Source organism: Staurois parvus, unplaced genomic scaffold (genome assembly GCF_062004578.1).
Source record: "Staurois parvus isolate SC_StPar_1 unplaced genomic scaffold, SC_StPar_1.0 ptg000025l, whole genome shotgun sequence".
In the NCBI taxonomy this organism is placed as follows: Eukaryota; Metazoa; Chordata; class Amphibia; order Anura; family Ranidae; genus Staurois; species Staurois parvus.
In genome coordinates, this window is record NW_028317821.1 from 27279293 (window position 1) to 27305876 (window position 26584).

The 26584-nt window shown below is 41.3% G+C and overlaps 1 protein-coding gene across 7 annotated transcripts in view; it reads right to left on the minus strand.

The window, feature by feature from the left end:
* Positions 1 to 26584, minus strand: part of ATP2B1 (ATPase plasma membrane Ca2+ transporting 1) — a 275992-nt gene that overhangs the window by 143625 nt on the left and 105783 nt on the right. For all 7 annotated transcript variants that reach the window (XM_089652527.1, XM_089652518.1, XM_089652537.1 and 4 more), the window contains one exon: positions 7913 to 8110. In XM_089652527.1, coding sequence (XP_089508653.1) covers positions 7913 to 8110 — 198 coding nt within the window. The remainder of the gene's footprint in view (positions 1 to 7912; positions 8111 to 26584) is intronic.

Consider the following 26584-nt stretch of genomic DNA (forward strand, 5'->3'; position numbering starts at 1 on the left):
TACATACACACATACATATATATATATACATATACATACATACACACATACATATATATATATACATACATATACATACATACACACATACATATATATATACACATATACATACATACACACATACATATATATATACATATACATACATACACACATACATATATATATACATATACATACACACATACATATATACATACACACACACATACACACACACATATATACATACATACACACATATATACATATATATACATACATACATATACATACATATACATACATACATACATACATACACATACATATATATACACACATACATATATATACACACATACATATATATACACACATACATATATATACACACACATATATATACACACACATACATACACACACATACACACATATATATATATACACATACACACACATATATATATATACACATACACACACACACACATACACACATATATATATATATACACATACACACACACATATATATACACACATACACACACACATATATATACACACACACACACACACATATATATACACACACACACACACACACATATATATATATATATATATACACATACACACACACACACATATATATATACACACACACACATATACATACACACATACACACACATATACACACGTACCCAGTACTGTGCTAAAGTCTTAGGCGAGCGTAAAAAAAATGCTGTCAATGAAGAATGCTTTCATATATAGAAGTGTTATTAGTTTATCTGTATCAATTACAATTGAGTACTGTCCGTGATACTTTTTTTATTTGTACTAACATACAATTTTGAGGACAAGCTTTCGGGGAGTGTCCCCTTCTTCAAAGTCCAAGCAGTACTATTACCTGTAACAATTAAAAACCACTCTTTGCCTTCAACACATCAATTCTTCCACAATTGCACAGTTTTTGCACAGGAAAGCAGAAGGTAGGTTGTTCCAAACATCATGGCACCTGCTGCCATAGTTGAATTGCTTAGCCTCATTTCCTTGCCCTATGCAAGGAAACATAGGAACTGGGGTGCAGAAAAATGGCAGCAGGTGCTCCAGACTGAGGAGTCAAAATTTTAAATATTTGGCTGTAGCAGGAGGCAGTCTGCTCACGAAGGGAGAGGAGAGTGGTACAATGAGTGTCTGCAGGCAACAGTGAAGCATGGTGGAGGTTACTTGCAAATGTGGAGCTGCATTTCTGTATATGGAGTTGGCGATTTGGTCAGGATCAATTGTGTCCTCAATGCTGAAACTACAGGCAGATACTTATCCAGCATGTCATACCATCTGGGAGGCCATCTGGTCATTTGAAGGATGACTACCTCAAACATGCAGCCAATGTCATGAAGAACTATTTTCAGTGTAAAGAACAAGGAGTCCTGGAAGTGATGGTTGGGCTCCCACAGAGACCTGACCTCATTATCATTGAGTCTGTCTGGCATTATATGAAGACATAGGATTGAGGCAGCCAACACCCACAGAGGATCTGTGGTTAGTTCTCAAAGATGTTTAGAACAACCTACCTGCCAAGTTCCTTCAAAAACTGTACGTACCTAAAATAATTGATGCGGTTTTGAAAGTAAAGGGTGGCCACCCTAAATATTGATTTAACCACTTGCCTACGGGGACTTAAACCCCCTTCGTGCCCAGGCCAATTTTCGGCTTTCAGTACTGTCGCACTTTGAATGACAATTGCGCAGCCATGCAACATTGTACCCATATGAAATTTTTAACTTTTTCACGCAAATAGAACTTCTTTTGGTGGTATTTACTCGGCCCAGGGTGTTTCATTTTTTGTGCTATAAGCAAAAAAAAGAAAAAAAAAAAAAGTTTGTTTCTATTATAAAATTTTGCAAACAGTTAATTTTTCTCATGTAGGATAGATTTTATAATTTTAGCGCTGCACTTATATATTCTAAACCATTCCTACTCTATCCTTAAGACAAAATAAATACAAGTTTTTGCACTTTAAGGTTTGCCATCTTGTACCAATTGTAATCTTCAATTGGTACAACAAGATATTTGAGGAGACAGCAGGGTCTACTACCAGAACAGACCTTATATTTGTGATTTCTTTTCCACTGTACACAGCTCGGCAATGATCCTCAGAAGGGTGAAAATCTTTTCTGGATTTACCCAAGCGTCAGAGATTGCCCATTATATTTGTTCATGAATGCAGGTCTCTTTGTATCCAAAAGGGGCATGGTGAGACTGAAAAGAATCAAGCACAATCCAACGCTCTTAAGTGAGCATATCTACATTGGCAAGCATACTGTGAGAAGTCATATCAGGTATATAGTAGCCTGGGGGAAGGAAGTCTTCCATGGACACTAACACCACTTCTGAGTCCCATTCATTTCTTTCTATGTATGCTTCTTCTTGGGCAGGCATATCGGGATCCAACTTGGGTATAAACAGTAGACATGTTGAAGGAGCCTTACATTTTTAAGCATTTGAAAGTGATGGCTTTATTAAAGCTATTGGCTGTCCAAGAAACGGTGAAATAGTTGAGGAAATGTCTGCCTTTGTTAGATAAGCCACTTGTTGCACGTCAGAGAGCTAGATTTGGATGCAGAGAGTGGTGTTAAAATAGGGACCTGCTGTGATGCAAGGGAAGCATCATCAAGTGCCTTAAGCAGAGCAAATTTTCACCTGACTATTGCAGTTGCTCCCGTGAGCCTGGTTTTAACCATTATCTGGTTTTCTGGGTGATGGTCTTCCCCTGCGAGAATGGAGTAGGGTGCAGAATTGGGATAAGTGTGTCTGAGAGGGAGTACATAACCTGTATGCAGACTGTCCTGTAGCCAAACCCTCATGACAAAAAGGCAGGACTAAACGCAAGATTATCCTATAAGATGCTCTAGGCCAGTGGTTTCCAAACTGCAGTCCGTGGGTCGAATGCGGCCCTTTGCTTGCCTCTATCCAACCCTCAGGGTACTATTCCTCCCACCAACAAGGAGGCACCATTCCTCCCCCTGACACAGATGATGGGGCACTGTTCCTCCCCCTGACACCGATGATGGGGCACTGTTCCTCCCCCTGACACCGATGATGGGGCACTGTTCCTCCCCCTGACACCGATGATGGGGCACTGTTCCTCCCCCTGACACCGATGATGGGGCACTGTTCCTCCCCCTGACACCGATGATGGGGCACTGTTCCTCCCCCTGACACCGATGATGGGGCACTGTTCCTCCCCCTGACACCGAAGATGGGGCACCTTTCCTCCAACTAAAACCGATGATGGGGCACCTTTCCTCCAACTAAAACCGATGATGGGGCACTATTCCTCCCAGTGCTACCAACGATGGGGGCACTAATCCTCCCACTGATACCAACGATGGGGCACTAATCCTCCCAGTGCTACCAACGATGGGGCACGGTTCCCCCCACTAATACCAATGATGGGGCACGGTTCCCCCCACTAATACAAATGATGGGGCACAGTTCCTCCCACTGACAGCAATGATGGGGCACTATTCCTCCCACTGATACCAATGATGGGGCACTATTCCTCCCACACTGACAAAGATGGGGCCCTATTCCTCCCACTGACAGCAATGATGGGGCCCTATTCCTCCCACTGACAGCAATGATGGGGCCCTATTCCTCCCACTGGGGGTTATGGGTTATGTTCATTTATATAATGATATTTGTTTAGCGCTGCACCAATTTTTTATTATTTTTTCATACACTTTTGGTCAAAGAGGGTGCTGGCCGCTTAGTTAGTCTTCATTCATCTGAAGCGCAGGAGGTTTTATCACATAATGATGGGGCACTATTCCTCCCACTGACAGCAATGATGGGGCACTATTCCTCCCACTGACAGCAATGATGGGGCACTATTCCTCCCACTGATACCAATGATGGGGCACTATTCCTCCCACTGACAGCAATGATGGGGCACTATTCCTCCCACTGACAGCAATGATGGGGCACTATTCCTCCCACTGATACCAATGATGGGGCACTATTCCTCCCACTGATACCAATGATGGGGCACTATTCCTCCCACTGATACCAATGATGGGGCACTATTCCTCCCACTGACAGCAATGATGGGGCACTATTCCTCCCACTGACAGTTCACCTAATACCAATGACTGGATACTATTCCCCCTTCCACTGACTATAAGCACCATGTCATTTTTTTCCCCTAACTACTGACGCTGGGACATTTTCTACTTCCACTGGGCACTACAGCCCTTAAAGTCTGAAGGACAGAAAACCGGCTCTTTGTTTAGAAAGTTTGGAGACTCCTGCTGTAGGCCAAAGTAACAGTATAATGTGTAACCTGTGGTGTAATCTAACACTTAGTCATCCACTGGAGACCAAGCCGAGTGATTTAAAATTTACACAGTAAAAGTAAATTCCAAAACACATTGCCTGTTTCCCCAATAGCTATTAGGTGTAAACACATACTATTCAAGATACACATAATAGTCTATAGCAAGCAATGACTATAATATAGGTCTCCTACTTGTTAGGGGGTACAGTAAGGGTGTAAAACAGGGTGACCCTGTCTTACTTCTCCATGTCACTGGTTCTTGTAAAGCATCAAAGCTTTGCCTGTCCCAGTGGAAATGGGCCAGAGTAAGTCTACAGGAGACAATCGCTCAGGCATTTCAGCCATTTTCAGCCATTGTCAAGGGCTCTCTCCTCTGCCCTGTAGCCTCAGGAGACATTACGTGAAAACACCGGAGCGGCCTGAAAATAGACAAGAATCTTTCTTCCACAGGTTAGTATAGGTGTCGGGAGGGGGAAGGAAGCAGTTTTAAGATTAAACATGTTCGGAATTATCCTTTAATACAATAAGCTAGTGCAATGATTTCTCTAAGTTTCCTTTATGGGGACTATCAGGTATGACAATGTTTGAGCTAGCAGCCTTGCCGACTCCCACCTCACAGAGGTGAGGACAACAAGGAAGGTAACCTTTTGGATGAGAGTAGAAAGGAGAATATCACTGATAGGTTCAAAGAGCTGAGAGATTCAGATTCAAATCCCAGAGAGTAACAGGTTGCTGAACAGGAGAAGCCATGACAGATACCTGCACAGCAGTGTTAACCAAAGAACGGGAGGCTAGTGATCTTTAGAATGAGTTAGCAAGGAATTACATTTTCCCATTTATGGTACTGTGGTGGGCCAAAGCTGATCCATGCCCAATTACAAAAAAGTCACCAGGTCTAATGCCTGAGCTCATTTTCCAGGTTAACTTTGCCCTGTTTGTGGGCATACTTACAGGGTCCAGGGATGTTCAATTCCTACAGCCCAACAACTGGGACATGTAGTTCCGGGCACAGGGCAGGTAGTCTTTTTTTGCCCACCTGTCAGGTGGAAGCATTCGGGCAGCAGCGCTGCCGCTCGATTGTTGTCACATAGCCCACAGTGTCAGCCTCTCCCCCGCTCTATGTCCCGGGCTCCGCTTGCCCATCTCTGGGCCCAAGATTGGTTCGGTGGGTGCCGCGGGATGTGGTATAGGGGAGGGAGGAGAGCGGACATCTGCTCCCCCACCCACCTTCTGATCCGGAAGTGGTGTGATGTCCCCGTTCGACAGATTCCCAGTGATTGAGGCTGGGAAAGAATGTAATGCTGTGCAATGCGCACCGCATTACATTCAGTGTAGTACAGGGGAGACATGCAGGGTCTCAAAAAGAGAGACCCTGCATGTCTCAAAAAAAAGAGAACCGGTCACCAAAAATCATTGAATAGGGCACTTTTTGTTCCGTAAATGAAAATTTTTTTTTTTTTTTTTTTTTTTAAATTGAAGTTACACCCAAGCGTGTAAAACCCCCCAATTTTTCAAGGGCCCCCCACCTCCACATATGTACGCACAAACGTAAAAGCACATGCTCGGGCGCCTATACAAGAAAACGTGGATTGCGATACACGTTACATATCGCAGCACATGCCACAAGGAGAGCAATCATTCTAGCACCAGACCTCCGCCGTACACTATACTGATGACCTATAAGGGGCCTAAACCTCGTCTTTTAGATTTTCCCCCCAAAAAACGGGATCATTTATTGCTTTTTTTGCCCTAAAATTAACTTAAGTGTATTTTTTTACTGAAATCTTGTGATATCGTGACACACAAAAAATTGGAACTACCGCTATTTTATTCTCTAGGATCTCAGATTTTAGAAAATATATAATGTTTGGGGGGGTTTGTGTCAACTTCAGGCCTTAAAATTCTTTTTTAAACGGTGCAAACAACAAAAAAAAAACAGCTCTGGCAGCGAAATGGATAAAAGTCCGACACTCTCTTTCCTGACAAGCAGCCAATCGGTGCTCACTACACTGCAAGGTCTCTCCCCTCCCTGCTAGTCCCCGGGTGCAGTGCTGGGGGAGACAGACAGACCGGCAGGGAGGGGAAGAGGAGATAAACAGCGCAATGTTAAAAATATTAAAAACTTTTAAGTCGCCATAAAGCCCCTTTTGCTGTTAAAAGCCCGACATTACTTAAAGCAGATTTAAATACAGTTTTGTTTAAAACTTATGTTTTTTGTATCAGGACAAGTAGATTGTCATGAGGGGTCAAGTAGATTGGGACACCGATTTAGTCCCTGGACAAGTCGTTTTTTCAAAAATTTCCACAACTCTGGGGTCTTAAAGAGACAGGGTCTCCGCAGCTCTAAACCTGGAAGGCACACTGCAGCCAATAGTATACAGTCTGGAAAACACTACGAGCAATGCCCAGTGACTGAAGGTCACATTCCAGGCAACCCCTGCAATCTTTGATCCAGCAGAGTCTAGGAAAGGCCTTTTAAAGCATTGTTGATTATTATCCCGATAGCTACATAAATGGCTTAACTCTGCAGCATTCACATTAAATTTTAAATGAAGAAAAAAGATCTTACAAAACAAAACAAAAAAAAAAAAAAAATTTAAAAAAATGGGCAAAAACTTCAGGAAAAAAAAAATTGAAGCATGGACAGGGAAGAGTTATGGCTGGCTGGCCAACAACTTGGTTTGCCAGTGTCTAATCCCTCCTGTACAAGGAAGTATAAATCCAATTGTTTCTAAATACCCAAATCCTATGCGCTATAATAAAAAATAAAAAAAAGGATTTGGATACACATACTTTCAGATTACACATGTAAACGCATGCAGTAAATGTTTATGCTCATTCAAAATATTGCTTGTTTAATACCTTTGGCAACTTCACCTCACATACTTTAGCACAGGCAACTCAAATTTATTAGGTAAATAGAGTGGAACACATTTGCATGTGGTCTTATTAGAATTACTGAGAGCACAGCAATTAAAAAAAATTACTACTTTGATAATTAGCATTATAGTAATAATTTACACTTTTTACTGCCCAGAAAGCATCAGTGAAACAATTTTATAAACCAACCATTCAGCTGTAAAATTATGTACAGAAGCATAGCCTTCCAGGTTAAAGCCTCATGCACATGGGCATATGAATTTAGGCTCCAAATATGCTGCATTTCTGCTGTCAGAACTTTGCAGAAAAAAAATGCCTCAAATGCCCCATATGTAGGCATATTTATGCATGTGTGGCATTGAGCATAAATGCATTTTACTGGTCAGAATATTAATTTACTATGGTCATTGGAATAAAATTACTCACTTATAGGCATAAGTTACGCTGATAAACTGCACCCTGAAAGCAAGCTTGGGGCATTTTTTGAGCCCCTGAACAGTACTCTAAAATACACCTGTATGCATATGCACATTAGAGAACTTAGAGCCATTTCCAGAGAAAAATGTCAGATGCCTCAAACAGTAGCATTTTCTCTGCCCATGTGCAGAGGCCTCAGTTTCTAAACAGGATGAAGGTAGTAAGGAAGCAGAGATATGCCTGGTATAGGAAGACCAGTTATTCAGTGCAGTAAGTACTTACTTTCATCATCTCCACCAGGAGGTCGATAAAAAGAAAGGCCTAAAGATATTATGGCTGCTATTTCTAGTATAATTAAAGTTACATCTTGTAATGCTTCCCATACTAACTGAAGAAACGTTTTTGGCTTTTTAGGAGGTATAATATTCTTTCCAAATACTTCTTGCCTCCTTTCAAGGTCTGCCAGATTTCCATTCAAACCTGCATTAGAAAAGAAAAGAAAATTAGACAAAATTTTAAAACCCATCATCAGCACATGGTAAAATTTTAACGTTATGTTTACAAATGCACAATTGTATGCAAAAAATAGCACAACATATTCATTTAGTAAATTCTCCTAGATTAAACCCGAAGGCTGAGGTAAGATTTGAGCTCTCCTTTTGAAAATGCTACTTTCCTGGTTTCCACTGACCCAAAGGATTGAATACTTTGAGGCTATATTCATGCCTGAGTGAAGCCATTTTTCAGGCGCTCTCATTTAAGTCTTTTTGAGCACTTTTAGAAGTGTATTACAAGCATTTCATAGTTTCAGGGTTTGTTTGTTTAGCCAACAGAAAGCACTGAGGGGAAGGAGCAATGGAGGAGAGCTGCTGTTTGAGCAGAAAATGCTCAACAAAACGCTCGTGAAATGCTTGTGTCTCACAGTTTCAAACATTTCCATTGAAGTCCATGGGGCCCTACCTGCCTTCAATCTGCCAAAAAAAGCTCATGTAATTTGAGTGACAGGAGAATGGCTACAGGCAACAGGATGCTCAGATGTGAACTAGGGCCATAGAAAAATGAATGAATGAGATTTGCCCTACTGAGCATTTTAGGGTGTCAAGCTGAAAATTGCTGAGGGGTGAATGGGGCCTTGAGCCAGAACAAGTACAAAAATCTGTTCACTGTTCCAAATAAAGTATTTATTCTGGGTCAGCAACTCAAAAGTATTGAGTCAAGACAGTCAGGCCACTATTAACTACTTGAGCTCCTGAGGATTTACCCCCCCCCCCTTAATGACCAGGCCTCTTTTTGCTACTCGGCGCTGCACTAATTCAACCGATAATTGCGCGGTCATGCAATGCTGCACCCAAATGAATTCCATCCTTTTTTTCACACGAATAGAGCTTTCTTTCGGTGTAATTTGATCACCTGTGCGCTTTTTATTTTTCACGCTATAAACAAAAAAAGGCCAAAAATTTTGAAGAAAAACAATATTTTTTATTTTCAGCTATAAAAAATATATAGTAAACTCAAAGTTGGTTATAAATTTAGACCAAAATGTATTCTGCTCCATGTTTTGGTAAAAAAATCCCAATAAGTGTATATTGATTGCTTTGTGTGGAAGTTATAGTGTCTACAAACTATGGTATAAATACTGCAATTTATGCCATTTTTCTGCTATACAGTACTGCGCTAGTTTAACAGACAATTGCGCGGTCATGCAATATGGTACGTAAATGAAATTTACATCCTTTTTTTCCTCACAAATGGAGCTTTCTTTTGGGGGTATTTGATCGCCTGTGCGGTTTTTATTTTTTGCGCTGTAAAGAAAAAAAAAAAAAGGCTGACAATTTTGAGGAAAAAAAAAAACAATATTTTGGACTTTGCTATAAAACATGTCCAGTAAAAAAAAAAAAAAATGCAAAAATCAAATTTAGTCATAAATTTCTGCCAAAATGTATTCTGCGACATGTCTTTGCTAAAAAAAAAAAAAAAAAAAAAAACACAACCCAATACGTGTAAATTAATTGGTTTACGTGAAAGTTATAGCGTTAACAAATGGCGGGAAAGATACTGGGATTTTTAGGGTTTTTTTTATACTGATAATGGCGGCGATCAGCGAATTATGGCGGCGATCAGGGACTTATGGCAGCAACCAGCGACTTATGGTGGGACTGCGGACATTTTGACATTGGGGGGAACTGACTTGGGGTCACTGACATCCCCAAAAACACTAATACAGTGATCAGTGCAAAAAAAAAAAAACTGACACTGTACTAATGGCAATGGGGAGGAAGGGGTTAACTTTATTTAGCAGCAGGGAAGGGTTATAGGAGTGAGGGGAGTGTTTTACTAGGGGGCGGGGGTGTGTGCTGGACGGGACAAGGCTGATCGAGAAAGAAAAAACGTTCTCTCGATCAGCTCATCCTTGAGCTGTCAGGGAAGTGACAGACAGCACAGCTACTGCAGCTGTGCTCTGTCACTGTTTGCCGCCGATCGCCGGGACATAGTCGCTAAGGAGCGGCTGTGACCCGTTGACTCACATCTGCGGCAGAGAACCGCGGGTCAAATAGGGCGGCGGCGCGCCCCCTATTTGTTTACAAAACACACGTCTTAAAAATTGGTTTTGCCTGTGAGTGCCGCCCTGCCGCCGTATATGTACAGTGGCTGGGCGGCATGCGGTTAACCACTTAGTCCGGCCCAAGTACATAAACAGCCGGACGGGAGCAGTGCAGGAGCAGGTGGTCATTTATAAACGTCCTCCCGCTTCCCTGCCTGTGCGTGCTCCCTGGGATGATGTCATCCAATTCTAACATCATTGCTTACTACTAGTGAAATCTGTGAATGATCACAAAAGTCACATGGTACAAGGCTATTCACAACAGCCTTGTACCAAGTGACAAGCTGTGACCAAATCACAGCTCACAGTATTTCTCAATGGCTGCAAAAATGCAGCCAGAGAGAAGGAGAAATGATTACTTCATCACCCTCCACAAGTAGTACAGTGTTACTATGGTGACACTGTACTGCTAGGGTGACAGTATGTAAAAAAAAAAATAAAAAAATAAAAATGTAAAAAATTTTTGAAAAATAACTTTTGATTATAAACTAATTTGGGTTATTTTTCTTACTAAAAAGGATAACGGAATACATTTTGGCAAAGATTTATGAAAAGATTTGCAAAATTTTACAAGAAACACTTTTTTCCACAAAAGGTTTGGACTTTCAGTTATATAGCAAATATATATAAAAAATAAAAATCCCAGTGGTGAATAAATACCACCAAAATAAAGTTTTATCTGTTTCAAGAAAATGCTAAAAAAATTAATATGGGTACAGTGTTGCATGACCGCGCAATTGTCATTCAAAGTGTGATAGCCCTGAAAGTGGAAAATTGGCCTGGACAGGAAGGGGGTGAAAGTGTCCAGACTTGAAGTGGTTAATTATATCAGAACATATAGTTAAAAGACTGTTTAGTTCATCTTGAATCAAAAATAAAGTGAAACATGGAGTCAGGAAAAAGTGGAGGGATTAGAATATCATCCCTTCATTTACTGTGCAGTCACCAGGGCATAATGTGCGCAGATTTCGCAAACATGAGGCTTAAAAAAAAAAAAAAAAAAAAAAAAAGGAAAAAAAGGTCACTATGTGTAAATTACCGTACTTTTCGCTCTATAAGATGCACTTTTTCCCCCCCAAAAAAGGGGGGAAAATGTCAGTGCGTCTTATGGAGCGAATGTAAAGCAGCCGATCCGGTATTTCTGCCGCCACCATGTCAGAATATCGGGCCGGCCGCTCAGCTCTTCTCTCCTGCAGGACCTTACCTGTTCCTCGCTCCAGCGCTGCAGTCTTCCCGCGGCGGCTTCTGTCACAGCCGGGTGCCCACTGCGCATGACAGGTCCCAGAAGGCTCCGGGCCATTCACAAAGCGCAGCGCTTCTCGCGCATGCACAGTGGGCACCCGGCTGTCACAGAAGCCGCCGCGGGAAGAAGGAAGGACAACTCTGCGGAAGTGGGAGTGGGTACCTGTCAAATTCAGGTACCCGTTTCCCCCTCCCTCCCCAAAAGTCCGCAGTCTCTGGTCATCCCCTGTACTGTGTCCGCAGTCTTTGGTCATCCCCTGTACTATGTCCGCAGACTCTGGTCATCCCCTGTACTGTGTCCGCAGACTCTGGTCATCCCCTGTACGGTCTGCAGTCCATTGGTTCAGAATATTTTTATTTTTCTCCTCTAAAACCTAGGTGCGTCTTATGAGGCGAAAAATACGGGGACATGTTTTTGTGTGCTGTGGGAACACATACTTTTGCGCGCATATGTGAACAGTCTAAGGGAGGAACAGATGTGAATGTATATATGTGTAAACTGACGGTACCTGAAATACGGTAAATAAACTAACTCACTGCGACAGAATACATACATATACCCCATTTGATCTAATATTTGCTGGCGACACCCTGTAATTTACCAGTGTGATAACACAAACGTCTGTACTGTTGGCTTACTTGTTTTTTGTGTAAAAAAAAAAAAATTCTGGGACAAAAAGTACTGCTCTTAAAGGAGACCCTGTAAAACTGCAGGTAGAAGGGTCCTTACACAAGAAGACACTATCTTCTTGGCGAAAAGTTCCTGCCCAAAAATTTTGAGTACAGTTCATATATTGTGAGGCGTGATTTTTGCATATGTTTACATGTATGCATGTCAAATACAGACCAGTAACAGATTTTATTTTTTTTCTTTTCACACCTCATCCAAAACACATTGTTAGTTTACAAATATTTACATGCCTGTGTGTACAGGCCCTTTGTAAGTAACCGGCTGCTGCCCACCCACACTACATTTATTGCAGGCGGCACGGGAAGGCTGGATCGCGTACATATATCCAGCCGCTTTGAGTGGCGGGAGATCATGTGATTGTAATCACAACGTCAACAAAGCTATTATTTTATTACAGGTATTTGTTTAGCGCCGTCAATTTACCCAGTACTATACATGCATATATATTGTACATTCACATCAGTCCTTAACCTCCAAGGAGTGTACAATCTAAGGTTCCTAACTCACAGTCATACATACATACTAGGGCCAATTTAGACAGGAACCAATTAACCTAAAAGCATGTCTTTGGAGTGTGGGAGGAAACTAGAGTACCCGGGGGAAACCCATTCAGGTACAGGGAGAGCATGCAAACTCCAGGCAGGTGGTGCCATGGCTGGGATTCGAACCAATAACCCTAGTACTGCCAGGCGGAAGTGCTAACCATTTAGTCACAGTACTGCACAGGCAAGCTGGATCATGTACATATTACAAGCTGCTTTGAGCGGTGGGGGGGATCATGTGATAGCAATCACAATGTCAACAAAGCTGTTATGAATTAACCACTTGCCCTCCAGAGGATTTACCCCCCTTCCTGACGAGGCCATTTTTGCTGTTCAGCATTGCGCTATTTCAACTGGTAATTGTGTGGTCGTGCAATTCTGTACCCAAACAAAATGTATGTCTTTTTTTCACACAAATGGAGCTTTCTTTCGGTGGCATTTGAACACCTCTGCGGTTTTTATTTTTTGAGCTATAGACAAAATAAACTCGCAGATTTTGAAAAAGAATGATATTTTTCACATTTGGTTTCTGAGGCGCTAAAATGCCAGGGCAGTACAACCCCCCCCCCCTCCCAAATGACCCCTTTTTGGAAAGTAGACACCCCAAGGACTTTGCAGAGAGGCATGTGGAGTCCACAGAACATTTTATTTTTTGCCACAAATTTTTTGAATGACATTACAATTTTTTTTAACACATAGTTGTCACTTTAATGATATATTGCTCATGCATGTCATGGGTATATGTGGAATAACACCCGAAAACACACTCCTACTACTTCCGAGTATGGGGATACCTCATGTGAGACTTTCGCTACATACAAGTCCCCAAACTTCAATGACCACCTCCAGGCTTTCAAAGGGCACATTTCCTTATATCACTTTCCCACTACCTATCACAGTTTTGAGGGCTCTAAAATGCCAGGGATAGTACAACCCCCCCCCCCCCAAAAATTACCACTTTTTGGAAAGTACACACCCCAAAATAATTTGATATGAGGCATGGTGAGTAATTTACAGATATCATTTTTGTCACAGGGTTTTGAAAAACCTGTGGCAACAAATGAGATGTACAAAACACTCACCATGCCTCTTAGCAAATACCTTGGAGTGTATCTTCCAAAACGGGGTCATTTGGAGGAGGGGGGCTTCTATTATCCTGGCAATTCAGGGCCAACATTAGAAGCTTATGACACACATCACCCACTCTTGAAGACCAAGCCTTTGCTGACACTTTGTTCAAATGAAAAAACTTTTTTGCTAGAAAATTACTTTGAACCCCCCACACATTATAATTTTTTTTAAAGCAGAGGCCCTAGAGAATAAAACGGTGGGTGTTGAAATTTGTTATGTCACACAGTATTTGCGCAGCGATTTTTGAAACGCAAATCTATTGGGAAAAATACTTTAGAATTTTAATGCACAAAAACACAATATATTGCTCAATTGTTTGGTATCTATTTACTCAGAGTAACATCATTTTTTATATTTTATCAAACATGACATGCTCTAAAATTGTGCATGTCCGTGCAATGGCAACAAAGTATATACATTTTATTTATCGATGGGAGGCACTTTAAAAGCCTTTACAGATCAACAACTTATATTTGCACAGGAGGTCTAGTGCAAGAATTGCTGCCCTTGATCTGACGTCCACAGCGATACCCCACATGCATGGTGCAACCGCTGTTTACATACCGACACAGGGTCAGCACTTGAGCACGCGCAGGGAGGCAAGGGTGCCTTTGTTTTTTTTATTGTTTTTACACTGTCCATTTTTTTTCTCACTTTTAATGCTATCACAGGGAATGCAAATATCCCCTATAACTTCAATGGGCATTGTCATATTCTTTTTTTGATAAAAAGACTCTAGATCTCTCCTCTGCCCTTACATTATCTAATCAAACCAAGCTCGGTGTGATCAGATGCTTCCACAATTTATAAATGGTGCGATTTACATCCTGCGAAACTGAAGTGATGAAATGCTCATAGCTTCAGGTCTCAGACTATAGAGATGATTGGAGCCATTCTGGTCTCTGATCAGCTCTATGTGCAGCCAGCGGAACTGCCGGCTGCATTCTCGGATTCCCCTGTGGGTCAGGAGAGGGTCAAGAAAAAACTGTGGAAGGCAGCAGGAAGGAAGAGGAGGGGTGGGGTGGAGAATGTCCCTTCCCGCTGCCCGAAAAAAACATTCAGCAGCTAATTGGACACTAGGATTGCTTTTGCATGAAAGCCAACCGCCAGCTGAAAAGAAAAAAAGGTACCAGAATGATGCATCATCCCGGCAAAAACCACACAAAGTTCAGCGATGTACCAGTACATTGCTGGTCCATACCGGGACTATATAACAGCAGAGAACATGGGCATATGATGAATTGGCTCTGTGGATCAACATGACCGCAATTCATTCTTTTCTGTAATGCCCATGCCGAGGGTAGGCCCAAAAGAGTTTTAAATCCAGAAACTGATACGTTTCCATGTTAACTGTCTGGCAAGAGCTGAATTTGGGTGGGCGGCCATGTATTGTTGTGCGTATAAATTGCCTTGGCCCATGATCAATAGATACAAATCTTCTGTGAAAAACTGCAGAGGGGCTAAAAAAGCTAGCGCTGGCAGTGAACGGGGCCGATCCTGTTAACTGCGTTTTTGGGGACACTATACAAAAGGTGGCACTAGTATAGTTCTGTACGTGATTAATATATTAATCCATACAAACTCTACTAGTAATGGGGGTGATCAGGAACCCATAGAGTGCGATAGTGTGCAGGCAAACACTATCTGACCCTGGCTGGGTGGGGCGCTAAGTAACCCTGACGTTATCTGATGTCGATAGTGGCAGGAATGCAGTGATCACTGAAAAATTCTATATACTGACACTGTACTAATGGGCACTGGTTGGGTGACGGGGTGATCAAAGGGTTAACAGGGTAAACGTGCTCATCTAACACATGTGTAAAATGTAGTGGTGCTTTTACTCGATGCAGTGTTCCGTCTTCTCTCCCTGGACCGATGGGGTGGGTTCAGCAGGGAGCGCAGGTGCATTCACACCCCAAAATAGGAAGCGATGCAAGATTACACTGCTTTGCCAAGAGCTGCTGCTCACCTGCAAAATGCAGGTAAGCGATTGGCAAGTAGTTATTAAACGCTTACCTACAGAGCACTTATACCCCCTTCCTGCCCAGGCCAATTTCCAGCTTTCAGCGCTGTCACACTTTGAATGACAATTGCACGGTCATGCAACACTGTACCCATATGAAATTTTTATCATTTTTTTGTGACAGAGCTTTATTTTGGTGGCATTTAATCATCTCTGGGTTTTTTATTTTTTCTTAAACCAAAAACCACTAAAAATTTTGAAAAAAAAAAGTTTTAGTTTTTGTTATAAAATTTTGTAAATAAGTGATTTTTCTCCTTCACTGATGTGCGCTAATGAGGCTGTAGTGATGGTCACTGATACGATGCACTGATGGGCATTGACAGGCATCACTGATGGGCACTGAAAGGCAGCACTGATATATGGCACTGATGGGTGACACTGAAGGGCAGCTCAGATGGGCACTGCTATGTGGCATTGATGTGCACTGGTAGGCACTGATATGTGGCATTGATGTGGCCCTGTTCAGCACTGACAGGTGGCACTTCTGGGGCCACACTGATCATCAGTGCCCTGATGATCAGTGTACATGTCCCCTCTGCGGAATGCAGATTACCGGCTCTCCTCTCGAGCTGTCAGTGTGACAGCTCGTGAGGAGAGAAATGCCAAAAACCGGCCTATCCGTTTACATGTGATCAGCTGTGATTGGACACAGCTGATCACATGACCGAGCCAACATCTTCGGCTCTTTCCATGGATCGGTGATCCGCTGTGACCGAGGGACACAGAGCACCGCCGATCGCCGTGCTGCGCACTCCCTGAGTTGCGTATGCGCAGTGAGAATGGAAGGCCGTCAAAAGACAGCCTATCAGAACGAGAGGACCACCTTGCGCCAGTCATTGGACTATATGGCGGGCAGGAGGTGGTTAAAAAAATTAAAAATGCTCAAATTTTTTTTCACTTTATTTTAACTACTGTGGGGGAATCAGGGATTTTTTTTTTTGTTTGTTTTTTCTACACTTTGCATTGAAGGAGAAATTATCTTTATTTCTCCTGCAAAGCTTGCTGTCAGAACGGTCATGAATGAGTTATGTGTTGACAGCTCACGATAGTGATCTGTGATTGGCTGGAGCTGGTCACATGGTACAGGGTGCTGTGATTGGCCCCATGTATCATGTGACAGCTGTGGACCAATCACAGCTCACTAGGAAGAGAGTTGCTATGAATGAGATTGATTCATAACAGCTTTGCTTACATAGTGATCATGTGATCACTGGGATCTTCATTCCGCTGGACACAGCAGTCTTAGGGGCGTGAACACTGCGTGCCCGCTCGGCACACAGTGCCCCCTTGTGTTAGTACAGCCAGAGCGACGTACGGGTACGTCGCTTTGCCTGTAGCTGCCACTCTGCCGCAGTACATTGCGGGCGGGAAGCGGTTAATGTCATTCATAATAGCTGTGCTTCCTATTGAGTTATGTTGTGATTGGCCTACAGCTACCATGTGGTACCTGGGCCAATCACAGCACCCTGTACCATGTGATTAGCTGTCACAGATCACTACTAATTACAGCTGTTATGAATGTAACCCATTCATGACAGTTCAAAACACATAATGAAAAACCCAGTCAACATCAAATACCACTAAAAGAGAGCTCTATTTGTGTGAAAAAGAAAAATGTTAGTGCTGCATGACCGTGCAATTGCTAGTTAAAGTAGTGAAGAACTGAATAGCAAAAAATGGTCTGGTTATGAAGTAAACAAAAAATGGTCTGGTTATGAAGTAAACAAAGGCATTGTGACATTACCTAGTAACCCCGCCCCTGTCACTTATATGCTATCACATAGGGAACTATTGATCCACACATGCTCGAAAATGAAAGATTACAATACATTACATCACTTCCGAAATTGTATTCGGTCGTACAAGAATTTTCGTAACTTTAGTTAACTTAATTTTCGATACGAGACTAGCATGCAACAAAAATCGAATAATAAGTAGTCTGATCATGTGTACAAAAGGTAAAATGGTTCAAAATTAACGAAAATTAGAAAACTTGTTTGGAATTGAACACATTTATTCCGGCTTTAGTGTGCATAATTTTACTACTATACAATTCATTTGTAATTAAGACATCACACCTGAGCAATATAAAGCTTTGCCAGAAGCACTTCTAATGCTGAAAACTAAATATTTACATTATTCCACTCCAAACAGCTTGCCATTTTTTGTTTTTTTTTTCTAGGGCTCTTTTACACTTGTGGCAAGGACTGCCACGCCCTTTAAAATTACAGGGGCTTGATGGATTTAGCAGTCTAGGGATTGGAGGTGCTAAGCCTTTTTTTTTTTTTTTTTTTTTTTTTAGAAGCAGACACTGAAAAGACTGTAAAAACGCTCTTGCTGAGAAGAGGTAGTAGACAGAGCACTTCTACCTTGCGCTTCTTCGCACAAGGTAAAAGCACCTAACCCCCAGCAATTTCTTTCATGACTTTACAGGGATGTCCAATTCCTTTCGCCCAGCGCCCCGGACATACAGATCCGGGCACCGGACATGTAGTCTTTTTTTTGCCAGCAGCAGCAGGGCTCACCTGTCAGGTGGAAGCTATCGGCAGCAGCGCTGCCGGCGACTGCTTCCACACAGCCCACAGTGTCAGCCTCTCCCCAGCAATATGTCCCGGGCTCCTTTGCCCATCTGTGCGCCCAAGACTGGTTCAGCAGGTGCCACCGGATGTGGTATAGGGGAGGGAGGACACATCCGCCCCCCTCCTTCTCCTGATCCGGACGTGATGTCCCTTCCGGGTCCCCGTTCCACAGATTCCCGGTCATTGAGGCCAAGAAAGAATGTAATGTGGTGTGCACCACATTACATCCAGTAGAGCACAGGGGAGATATGTAGGGTCCTGTAGACCCTGCATGTCTAAAAAAAAAAAAAAAAAAAGAAAAAAAAAGAAAACCTGTCACCAAAAGAGGCTTTGTCCTGTACGAGATTATATATATATATATATATATATATATATATATATATATATATATATATATATATATATATATATATATAGTTTTTTTTTTAAATGGAAGTTACTCCCAAGCATATAACACCCCCAGATTTTAAGGCCCCCCCACATATGTACAGACGCACAAATATAAAAGCACATATTCGGGCGGCTACACATGAAAACGTGGATTGCAATACACGTTGCATATCGCCATGCATGCCACAATGAGAGCAATAATTCTAGCACCAGACCTCCTCCGTACACTATACTGATGACCTATAAAAAGGGCTATAAAAGTGTCACCTAAAGAACATATAGGGTACTAAAGTTTGTCGCTATTTCACGAGCGCACCCAAATTTAAGGTTTGACATGTTGGATATCTATTTACTCGCTGCAACCTCGTCGGGATGTGGTATAGGGGAGGGAGGACGAGAGCAGACACATTTGCTCCCCTACCCTCCTTCTGATCCAGAAGTGGTGTGACATCCCCGTTCGACAGATTCCCAGTCATTGAGGCCGGGAAAGAATGTAATGCGGTGCAATGCGCACCGCATTAAATTCAGTGTAGTACAGGGGAGACATGCAGGGTCTTTTAGACCCTGCATGTCTCAAAAACGAGAACCTGTCACCAAAAATCATCTCATAGGGGACTTTGTTCTGTATGTGATTTAAAAAAAAAAAAAAAAAAAAAAAAAAAAAAAAAGGATGGTGTTTTTTCCAGTTGAAGGTACACCTAAGCATGTAACACCCCCCATTTTTCAAGGCCCCCCACCCCCACATATATACGCATGCACAAACGTAAAAGCACATGCTCGGGCGCCTACACATGAAACCGTGTATTGCGATACACGTTACATATCGCCACGCGTGCCACAATGAGAGCAATAATTCTAGCACCAGACCACCTCCGTACACTATACTGATGACCTATAAGGGGCCTTAACCTCATCTTTTATATTTTCCAAAAAAAATTAAATTTATTGCTTTTTGTGCCCTAAAATTAATTTTTGTGATATCACGTGAGATAAAAAAAAATTGGAACTACCTATTCTCTAGGGTCTCTACTTTCGAAAAATATATGTTTGGGGGTTTGGTGTAATCTTCAGGCCTAAAACGATTTTTTAAACATGTGCAAACACCACAAAACCAGCTCTGGCAACAAAATGGATAAAGGATGAGCCAGACACTCCCCATTCCTGACGAGCAGCCAGTCGGTGCTCATTACACTTGCAAGGTCTCTCTCCTCCATGCTAGTCCCCGGGTGCAGTGCTGGAGACAGGCAGGGAGGGGAGGAGGAGATAAACAGCGCAATTTTAAAAATATTAAACGTTCAAGTCGCTGCAAAGCACCTTTTGCTTTTAAAAGCCCCAGACATTACTTAAAGCAGATTTAAATACAGTTTTAGTTAAAATTTATGTTTTTTTATCAGGACAAGTAGATTGTCATGAGGGACAAGTAGATTGGGACACAGATTTAGCCCCTGGACAAGAAGATTTTTTTTAAATTTCCACACCCCTGCTTTATCAAGCGATTCTCCAAATTAGGCAATCACTATCAAAAGGCATGTGTAGAAGACACTTTAAAACAGGTTCAGCAGACCAAGCTTTTAACCTCAAAATCCTGCATATATGTACAGCGATAAGGGACAGTCTAGAGACTAGAATTACATTTTCTAGAGCAGGATTTCTGAACCAGGGTTCAAGGGAGGTTGTTAGGGGTTCCTTGAGCAATTTGTGCTTCTCAGCTAACTTCCTACAAACACCATTGATCCATCTGTAAGGGGGGAATTCTTCCCAATGACAGGTGTAAGCAGCATTATTTTCAATAATCAGCACACTGATGTATCATGAGTTGTAAATAGTCATTTTTAGCACGTGTGCCCTGAGACCGGAAAGTTACTTCAAGGGCTCCTTCATGTTGAAAAGGTTGAGAAAGCCTACTCTAGAGCATTAACAGAAAACAATGTGGATGGCCTCAGCTTTAATTGTTCTAAGAGAGCAGGGTCCTCACAGGCAGATTTGTGTTCTTCATACAATCCTCCATTTATCAATTGCCTAACAAATGGGCACAGCAGCAACGGCAGAATCTTCAAGGGTAAAAGATCTTTAAAAAGGGCTTCCCAGATGTCCATTAACAATCCTTAAAAAAGGGAACATCTTCAATAGGAACTGTAAACTGAAGTGGCAGGATCCACCACTAACATCCTTTTCCAAAGGATACATTTCAGCACGAAAAGTGAAACAGGTATTTGGCGCACTCAGAAAGGGCTAAAATGGTATCTGCAGAATGAGCACGGGCTAAAAACAATATAAAACTTATAGAAGTTGTTTAAATCTTGGTATATATATGTAACAAAATGTCCTTTAGGATTAAAGGTAGTCATAAGTTGTGTTACTAGTAAGCAGCCAGTACATTTCAGCACGAAGCTTAAATGGAGCGATCACCCTTTCAGGATAGGGACAGTCCCCAATAAAGTGCACAATCTGAACGTATGTAAAAAGTCTGACTTATCCAGGTTTTAGCACTAATAGGGGCTTATTAAGGTTGCAGAGTTGGGTGCTGTTAGGCAGACTAGTGTGAACAGCGTTAAAGAGTAATTCTACTTTTATTTAAAATAAATATTTCCTTCTGGGTGATCTATGTACATCACAAGGATCTTAAACGTTGTTGCAGAATCCTACCTTTTGTTATTCTGAAGAAATCGCTGTATAGGAGTGCTTTTATATTTAAATCAGCAAGCTTCTGTACCTGCAGAGCTCTGAGGAAAGTTGCACGACCTGCATCCCTTAATGCAGGCCATACATGGGTTAAATTCCAAACACATTTTTAGAAAAATCTGAAATTTTGTGTGTTTTGTAATCCAATGGTGCCACCATTGATTTTGAAATTTGACCAACCAAGCCTTCAATTTCACCTCATGTTGCTACAGAAAAGAATTTTCGTGGCCAAGAATTTTCTTTTCTTTCCAGGTCACAGGTCATGCTCATTTCTTTTTCAATTACATTTTTCACACAATTTTCCCATCATTGATTAGAAATTAGTTTGTGTTTCAAAAAAAAATTATAACATGGCTGGTCACTCAAAATCAATAGTCCCTCAAACATTGGCCATTGCTGTGACCCACTAATGGTGGGAAATTCAACAGAAAATTCTTAGCAAAGATATTTGAAAAACAAAATTTGTTCGGAATACGACCCATGTATGGCAGGCTTTAGATGCCATTTCCCTTGGGGAGTCTCTTACCAAAAGTTACATTTTTGTTGCAGGGGATGCGCAAAATCTGACTCATCTTCGTGCAGACATCTGGGAAAATTAGTAAGCCAATCACACAAGCAGGAAATGACATGCCTGTTGGACATTCTGTACACCATCTTAGCCATATTGCACTGCATTTTACAGAAGTTGCAAAGAAAAAGGAAAGGTAATTTTTTACTAACATTCAATTACAATATGACTTGTGAATAAAAACAATTATATTTCATATAAAATTGCAACAAGTTTTTTCCCACCAAAGTGGAGTCAACCTTTAACTAGTTCCTTGGCCTACAGTAAAATGACTGCTGGACCTTCATCAATCCGGGTAGACATCATATGATGTCCTCCCAGATCAGGAGATCTGTTACCGGCTGTGTCCATCGGAAACAGCCAGATGACTGGTGTACCAGCCCATTTCCTGCACCATGTAACTACGCTGACCAATCACAGCAGGTCACATGACAATTGTAAACAATGGATGGCTTTGTTTCATGTCATCCATTGTATACAATTGTGGTGCTAGCTGCGATTGGTCACAGTGATCACATGGTACAGACTGGGCCAATCACAGCAAAACAAAATGAATCAATTTCATTCAGTAAAATGCTTGTTTAACCAATTGCCCACCGGGCACTTATACCCCCTTCCTGCCCAGGACAATTTTCAACTTTCAGCACTGTTTCACTTTGAATAACAATTGTGCGGTCATGTAACACTGTACCCAAATTTTTTTTTTTTGACAGCTTTCTTTTGGTGGAATTTAATCACCACTTGGGTTTTTTTTATTTGCTAAACAAACGAAAACACTGAAAAAAGTTTGTTATAAAATTTTTCTCCTTCACTGATGTGCGCCAATGAGGCTGCAGTGATTAGCACTGATAGGAATCACTGATTGGAACAGTTAGGTGGCACTGACTGGCACCGATAGGTGGCACTGAAAGGCAGCTCTGATGGCCACTGACAGGTGGCATTGATGGAGCTACAATGATCAGGGCACGGATCACTGCCCTGATCAGTGTACATGTCCCCTCTGAGGAATGCCACTTACTGGCTCTCCTCAAGCTGTCAAGCGGGAGAGGGACTGCGAATAACCGGATTGGACACAGCTGATCATGACAGAGCCGACGTCATCAGCTCTTTACAGTGATCGGCTGTGTCCCAGGGACACAGCACACTAATCGATCACAACGTTGCGCAGCCAGGAGTGCGAGCCTATGCAGTTGGCATGGGAGGACGTCCTCCCAGAACGGGAGAACCACCGCCCGCCATTAATTTATGATGGGTGGGAGGCAGTTAAAGAAAATTTTTTAAAATTACTGGATTGCTTCCCCGGAGTAGCAACAATGCTACTAAGGTAACATTATATTACTCTGGTCACAGTGTAAAATGAAAAAAATTAAAAGATAACAAAAATTTCATTAACCACTTGCCCTTCAGAGGATTTACCCCCCTTAACTGCTTCCATACAGGGCACTTTTACCCCCTTCCTGCCCAGGCCATTTTTCAGGTTTCAGCGCTCTCACACTTTGAACGCCAATTGCGCAGTCATACAACATTGTACCCAAACTAAAATTTTATAATTTTCTTCACACAACTAGAGCTTTCTTTTGGTGGTATTTAATCAACACTGGGGTTTTTATTATTGGAGAAATTAACAAAAATACGCAAATTTTGGGGGGGGGAAAAAAAAACACATTTTTCTTTATTTCTGTTATAAAAGTTTGCAAATAAATAATTGTTCTTCATAAAATTTAGGCCAAGATATATTCTACTACATTTCTTTGGTGAAAATAACCCAAATTAGGATGTATTATTTAGCTTGTAGGAAAGTTATAGAGTTCACAAACTATGGGATATATCTGAAAATTGATCAATCCTGAACTACTGACAGCCAATCTAATTTCTTGAGGTCGAAGAATGTCAGAACAGTACAGATATCCCCCAAATTACCCCTTTTTGCAAAGCAGACAGTCCGACGTATTTCATAACAGGCATGGCGAGTTTTTTTAAGTTGTAATATTTTTGTCGTCATTTTTCAGAAAATTATTTACCATTTTATTTTATTTTTTTTTTACATACTGTCACCAGTGCAGTACAGCGTCATGACTGGCATGGCAGTGATCAGGGACACTGGTGAAAGTACGAAAAAAAATTGATAATTTTTTAAAATGCTTTTATTAGTTTTAAATTTATTACATTTTTTCTTTTAAGATTTTTTTTTCATATTTCACTATGCCCAACGTATTATAACGTTGTACTACTTTGGGGAAGTGATCAGTATTTTTTTTTTTTTTTTTTTTTTTTTTTACACAATTTGCTTATAGCAAAGAATTACTTTGCTATAAGCAAGCATTTACCTGAATGACACCGATTCATTCAGGATTGTTTTTTTTGTGCTTTGCTGTGATTTGGCCACGGCTAATCACATGACACAGATGTGCAGTGATTGGCCCAGCTTGTGCATGTGATCGCTGTGACCATCCACAGCTAGACACACTTGTATACAACGGATGGCATGAAAGGAAGCCATCAATTGTATACAACTGTCATGTGGCCTGCTGCGATTGGTCACAGGTCACATGGTACCGACAACGGGGCCGGTACACAGATCTGTCATCGGCCGTGTCCGAGGTACATGGCCAGTGACAGATCGAGTCGCAGAGCGGCCCTGCGGGCAGGCGCACTGCGTGTGCCTGAAAGGACGCCATAAGGCGTCCACCCGGAAGGACGAGCTGTTCGCCCGGCCGCCATATGGCTATAGGCCGGGCGGCAACTGGTTTATGACCAGGCCTCTTTTTGCTACTCGGCGCTGCACTAATTCAACTGATATTTGCGCGGTCATGCAATGCTGTACCCAAACAAAAATTTATTTTTTTCAAACACAAATAGAGCTGTCTTTCGGTGGTATTTGATCACCCGTGCGTTTTTATTTTTCGCACTATAAACAAGAGACTAAAAATTTTAAAGAAAAACGATATTTTTCACTCTCAGCTATAAAAAATTTTATAGTAAACTCAAAGTTAGTTATAAATTTAGGCCAAAATGTATTCTGCTACATGTTTTGGTAAAAAAAAAAAAAAAAAATCCTAATAAGTGTATATTGATTGCAGTATCTTTACCATAGTTTGTAGACTCACACAAAGCAATTTATGCCATTTTTTTTTTTTTGCAAGACAGCGCTGCACTAGTTTGACAATTACGCGGTCATGCAATACGGCACAAATGAAATTTATGTCCTTTTTTCACAGAAATAGAACTTCTTTTGGTGGTATTTGATCACCTGTGCAATTTTTATTTTTGGTGCTATAAACAAAAAAATTTTTGAACAATATTTTCTCATTTCGGTCATAAAAAATATTCAAAAATACTAAAATTTTGTCATAAATGTAGGCCAAAATGTATTCTGCAACATATTTTTGGTTAAAAAAATCCCAATAAGTTATATTGATTGCTTTGTGTGAAAGTTATAGCGTCTACAAACTATGGTATAGATAATGGAATTTATACAGCTTTTACTTTGACTGCTCATCACATTTCTTGAGGTGCTAAAATACCAGAATAGTACAAACACCCCCAAATGACCCCTTTTCGAAAAGTAGACACCCTAAGCTATCGGCTGAGAGGCATATCGAGTCCATGGCAGATTTATTTTTTTCCACAAGTTTCTGGAAAATTATAATTTTTTATTTTTTTTAACAAAAGTTGTCATTTAAATTATTTGGGTATATGTGGAATTACACCCCAAAATACATTCTGCTACTTCTACCAAGTATGGGGATACCACGTGTGAGACTTTTTGGGAGCCTAGCCACATACAGGAGCTTGAGATCCAATGACCATTTTGAAAGCCTGAAGGTGCGCAACATCCTCATTTCACTTCCTCACTACCCATCAAAGTTTCGGAGGCCCTGAAATGCCAGGATAGCACCAAACCCCCCCAAATGACCCCTTTTCTCACAAGGTTTTGAAATATAAAAAAAGAATAGAAAAAATATGTTTTTGGTTTTTTTTCTTCATTTTCCAAAAACTTGTGGCAACAAATGAGATCTGCAAAATACTCATGCTTCTTATCAAATTCCTTGGGGTGTCTACTTTCCAAAAAGGGGTCATTTGGTGTTATCCTGGCATTTCACGGCCTCCGAAACTGTGATAGGTAATAAGGAAGTGTAATGAGGGAATAAAGCCCTTTAAAAGCCTGAAGGTGCTTATTGGATTTTGGCGTTCTGTACTTGGCTAGACTGCCAAAATGTCTCACATGTGGTACCCCCATACTTGGGAGAAGTAGCAGAATGTATTTTGGGGAGTAATTCCACATATACCCATGGCATGTGTGAGCAGTAAATCATTTAAGTGACAATTCTGTGTAAAAAAAAAAAAAAAAATTTTTTGTAATTTTCCAAAAACTTGTGGTAAAAAAATAAAGTTCTTTTATTGATTCAACATGCCTCAGCAAATAGTTTGGGGTGTCTACTTTCCAAAAAAGGGGTCGTTTTGGGAAGTGGGGGCATTTTATGCCCAGCATTAGAAGTTTATG